At 51.2% G+C, this 5,255-nt stretch overlaps 1 protein-coding gene across 1 annotated transcript; it reads left to right on the top strand.

The window, feature by feature from the left end:
* Nucleotides 1-885: 885 nt before the first annotated feature.
* LOC309603381 (ubiquitin carboxyl-terminal hydrolase 42-like) lies at nucleotides 886-3,584 on the top strand (the record flags this gene model as incomplete). Its single annotated transcript, XM_082338245.1, has 5 exons — nucleotides 886-1,059; nucleotides 1,740-1,796; nucleotides 2,866-2,921; nucleotides 3,171-3,207; nucleotides 3,504-3,584. Coding segments are annotated over 5 exons (405 nt in total), but the record flags the coding sequence as incomplete, so codon positions are not given.
* Between the last annotated feature and the right edge of the window lie 1,671 nt (nucleotides 3,585-5,255).

Raw genomic sequence — 5,255 nt, 5'->3', positions numbered from 1 at the left:
TGACTGATGGGGTAGGAAGGGAGACAGAAAAGGAGGACGCCAAAGGCAGCCATTAAAGTAGCGGCCAAAAGCCGGTCACTCCTGTGTACAAGGTGGGAAAGTGTGGGCTGGAGACCAGAGGGCTCTGCTGCTAATGCTGGCCACAGGTAAGCAGCAGGTCCCCTTCAGAGAAGGTGACACGCAATGCAGTCCGTCAAAAGGGCCTTGGTAATTGCTGTCAATTGGAGTCCTGTGACAGGGACAGCAGGGCCGTCAGCCTGCAGCTCTGCAGCACTTACAAGTACCACTGAAACACTTCTGATGGCAGACGTTGATCTGTGGGTTTCATTTGGAATTTTGGAATTTGGGAATTTTTTTCAATCGTTTTGTTGAACTGCAGTTATTTCTTTGCAATCATCCAGGCTCGCCCAGGTGTTTTTGATTAGACACAGGAAAACACGTTTTGTCCCTCCCCTGCCACTATGGACAAGACTTTGAAAGAGGACTTTGCTCGTAGAAAGGTCTGACATCAGTAGGGTTACCTTCTGGGCTAGGGACTTCCTTGTTTTCATCAAGTTACAATCAGGAAAAGGGAAGACTTGACCTGATAATCCAGTTCAGGAGTCTAGAGGGAAAGGAAGGTAGCCTGAGGCACAGAAATCAGAGTGTGGGTTTCATGGTGTTTTGGCAAAGTAAGCAGGGCAACAGACTCTTTTCCAAAACTGTTTCTTGACCAGTCATTGTCAATGGCAGTGTTAGGCTTCCCCCAGTGGTTCTGTGTTGGAGGTTAGAGCTGCTTGTCCTGGGGGCTCCTGTACAGAACTCGACTTTTAAAAGATGCTTTCATGCAACAGCATCGTCTCGTCTCTTTTCCAATGTCATTTCCCTGCAGCCATTGCCGAGGGAATGGCTCTGCCACAGAGGATCCTCTTCCCCCCGGAGAAGCTTTGCATGGCCTGGCAGCAAAGACAGAGAGCTGGAGCAGGACTCCACAACCTGGGCAACACGTGCTACCTCAACTCCGTCCTGCAGTGCCTGACGTACACACCCCCTCTCGCCAACTACCTGCTGTCTCGTGAGCACAGCCGCTCGTGTCAGTACTTTTATGAACAGCTCCTTGCAAATCTGGTGGGCTCTTCCCAAGGATTCCCAGCATCTGGAATTTGGTTGAGGACAAAAGCAGCCCTCCTCTGTCAATCCCCCGAGTTGGTGTGCTTTGAACACTCAAGCCTAGAAGCCCCTTGTCCTATCTTGGTGTGTTCATCTTCAGAAAGGCACCTCTTTCTAGCCCCCGCTCTCGGTCCCTATGCCTGCAAGTTAAACTCTCTTTGCTTCTTGCACAGAAAACTTTTGTCAGTTCAGCATCCCTCTGAAGAAAGTTTTCTGTGCACTGAAATGTCCCAGGCTCGGTGGGCCATTGGCACCTCGGGAGAAGAGGAGTGGGGGCTGTCCTTGTAACTTCAAGATCTCCACTAGGTTTCCCACCGCTCTGGATATCTCGCTAACCTGAGAAGCTTCCCTCCCTCCCTTCCTCTTCAGGTCGCCAGCAAGGCTTCTGCATGATGTGCAGAATGGAAGCGCACGTTAACAAGGTCCTGCATTCCTCAGCCAGTGCCATCCAGCCTTGGACTGTAGTCAATGTCCTCCCACGTGAGTCATTCCAGGTGCTTTTACAGGTTTCCTTCCCTTCCTGTGGGGGACAACTACTAACTTCTTCTTTCTTAGGAATAGGAGAACATTTCCAGCATGGCAGGCAGGAAGACGCCCACGAGTTCTTACGCTGCACTGTCGATGCCATGCAGAGAGCTTGTCTGAGTGGAAGCAGCGAGTAAGCACGAGCAAATTCCCTTTTCAATGCTCCTGAGCCCTTTGGACTCCTTGGCGTACTCCCATCAAGGAAACCCTACAGACGGGCTTTTCAGACAAAGCAAAACTCTTGGAGGAGAAAATTCTCTGCCCTACTTCTGACCTCCCTGCCTTACCCTTTATTAACAGCTTGGATGTCTCTTCTCAAGCAACTACCATCGTCCACCAAATATTTGGGGGCATGCTGAGATCCAGAGGTACTTTTCCATGACTATTGCTCTCCTTGGAATTGTCTGTGTCCTTCTCTCTGCCTGTGATAAACAGCTCATTGTGTGACTGGCGTAGCAGGTATGGAGGCCGTAAACCGGCGCAGTCAGTCGACTTCCCCTATCGCTGAGCATTTTGATTTGCCTTGCAGTCACGTGCTTGAGCTGCAAAGCGGTTTCCGATTCCTACGAGGCCTTCCTGGATGTTCCTTTGGATATAAATGTAAGAGGGTTTGTAACTGGGATTCAAGACATCCCAAGGCCCCTGTAGCTTTCCAGAATAAACGCAGGTGGCGTAAAAACAAATACTGCAACCCCAAGAGAAGAGAGCTTGGTGGTGGGTGGGAAGTGGAATGGACTGTGTCCTTCCGGGGAGGCCATGGCAGTGGTCTCCCTCTAGGTGCTGGCTTTAAGCTGGACAAGCACGCATTATCCTCCCTGCACCCTTGAGGGACTCTCATCCTTCTTCCCTTTGCCCTCTCTCAACACCCGTCTGTCTCCCAGGCGGATGGGTTGTGTTGTTTTCATTACGATGACCCTGCACCCCATCGGTAGCTGAACTGAGTGGTGCCACAGAGAGGTCACTCTTGATAGCCCTGGGCATTCCTGGGAAATGAGGGAAATGTTTAGCATAATACCCTCTTTCTGCCTCCTTCTGGACACTGCTTGTGGGTTCACAGTGGGTCTCCTCAGCCTCAGCTACCTGGGCCTTCTTGGCAGCTCTTAGCTAAGTGTTTGGGCAAGGGCGTTTCCCCGAGCTCAGTGCTCTCCCTTCTCCCTCCTCCAGGCAGCCTCATCTGTCACCACGGCTCTGGAGGACTTTGTCAAACCCGAGCAGCTGGATGGTGAAAACTGCTTTAACTGTAGCAAGTAAGATGATTACTAACGACATATTAATGCTAGATCCTTCATGAAGGTGCTGCATGTCATCGTGCATAAGTCATCTTTTCAAGGAGGTTTAATGCACAATAATGGGTCGCAGCTGTTGTTTAATCTGGCACTTATGGTTCTGAATAGCCTTAAAACAGCATCAGGATGTGTGAGACAGGAAAGCTTGTCTTGCCTTCTGGCGGGGAAAAAGGCTGCCCTTCAGCATCTGGCTCTGTGCTTGGTTTCAAGGTGTGACAAGATGGTTGCCGCCTCCAAGAGGTTTACAATCCATCACGTGCCCAAGGTTCTCACCGTGTGTCTGAAAAGGTTTGAACATTTCACCGGCAGGAAGATCAGCAAGGTGCGTACGCAATTGGAGTGCAACTTTCTCTTCCTGGAGCGGGAGATTTCCCAAAGCAGTATGGGAAAGAACAGTTTCCTGCCACCCAAACCATTACATGCTGAAGGCTGTTCCATGTACTATCTCAGGATCATTTCTGAGCCTTCTTGGTCTCTCCGTAGGTGGTGGAGTATCCTGAGCACTTGGATCTTCGGCCATACACATCTCGGACAGCAGGAGAACCGCTCCTCTACGCCTTGTATGCTGTCCTGGTACACAGCGGTGTTAGCTGTCATGCAGGACACTATTTCTGCTACACCAAGGTCAAGAGCAACTTCCTTCCTAGCAGGGGAAAAATGTGTGCTGGGGAAGGCAAACTTTCACAGCAGGGTTACTGGCAGCCAAGGTTCTGGGGGAGAAGGTCTCCTTCCCGGCTGCGTTGGATTTCTTTTGGCGTCCTCTTGGTTCTGTAGTTTTCTGCCTGGGTTATCCCTGAGAAACCAGGCAGTTCATCTCCAGCTATCGATGCCTTTCTTTGCAGGCCAGCGATGGACTGTGGTACAAGATGAACGATGCGTCTGTGGATGGTTCTGACATCAACACAGTTCTCAGGCAGCAAGCCTATCTACTGTTCTATGTCAGGTAATAACCAGTATTCAAATGTGTTCCGAATACGTTTCCTTCTCCTGGCTTTGCTCTTTTTCTTCTCATCCTCCTGAGTGTTTCTCTTTCGGTCCTAGGAGACAGTTCCTACCTGCATCATTCAGTGCTGTCAAGTCTGAACTACCCCACCTCCGTCCTTACCTTTCCTTGCCGGGCTTTCGGCTCCTGCCCTGCTGTAAACTGCTCCTTGTCTGCTCTCTGAAGCTGGCTAATGTAGAGAAGAGTACTTAAAGGGGGCCTCCAGGAAAGATGGGGAGGGACTCTTTGTCAGGGAGTGTAGTGATAGGACGAGGGGGAATGGTTTTAAACTGAACGAAGGAAGATGTAAATTAGGTATTAGGGAGAAATTTTTTACGGTGAGGGTGGTGAGACACTGGAAGAGGTTGCCCAGAGAAGCCGTGGATGCCCCCTCCCTGGAAGTGTTCAAGGCTAGGTTGAATGGGACATTGAGCAGCCTGATTGAGTGGAAGGTATCCCTGCCCATGGCAGGGGACTTGGAACTAGATGATCTTTAAGGTCCCTTCCAACCCCAACCGTTCTGTGATTCTACGATTCTATGAAATGGAGGCTGTAGGGGGTATAAAGACAAGGACTTGCTCTGACAGGTGTAGACCTGGTGGGAAGACCCAATCGAATTTCTCATTTGTAGTCTCGGTTACGTCTTCTCTCTGTCACAGAAACTGCTCCAAGAAAATGACTGAACTCCAGGGGAGGCTGCAAGAACAGACCTAAATGGAGATCACTCTTTGTTTCTCCAGGTGCTCTGATTTGAAAACTGGAGAAAGGGCTTCTTCCTCACCAGCACCATCATATGCCCGTCCCTTCCTCAGTCAGCGGGGGGCTGACAGCAAACAGGCGTGCTCTGTGGGACCACAGGGTTTGCCTCGTCGGACTAAGGTAACTGTGGGGAGGTGGGTCAGGGCAGCAGGTGGACAGTGGATTTCTTTCTGGGCTCTTGGCATTGCTCTCTTTTCCCTCCCACACTGCAGCTTTCTTCACAGCCCCAATGCTGCTCCCTCTCAAAGCATCCCACTTGTCTGCCTCTTGGCCCTTTGGCCTTTGCAGCCCTCCAGGAGAGCCTTTGGGAGGCCCTTAGCTGTCCCCTCCCACAGCTTCTGGGCTTTCCTCACTCTTCTGGTCCTTTCAGGAGGAAAGGGCAGGACCTTTTCACAGCTCTCTTTGCAGGACGTGGCGCTGGGCATGGAGGACTCTGCAGAGGACAGCAGCTCCTCTGCAACAGCCAGCAAGAGCCAGCTAACCTGGGCAGGTGCACGGGAGGCATCTGCAGGCTGGCCGGGCTTCATCTGGCCAGGCAGGCTCAGCATCGCCTC

This window comes from Platalea leucorodia (genome assembly GCF_965183815.1).
Source record: "Platalea leucorodia genome assembly, contig: HAP1_HAP1_SCAFFOLD_66, whole genome shotgun sequence".
In the NCBI taxonomy this organism is placed as follows: Eukaryota; Metazoa; Chordata; class Aves; order Pelecaniformes; family Threskiornithidae; genus Platalea; species Platalea leucorodia.
The sequence above is the reverse complement of the archived record's forward strand: the minus strand, read 5'-3'. Positions and strand labels throughout refer to the sequence as shown.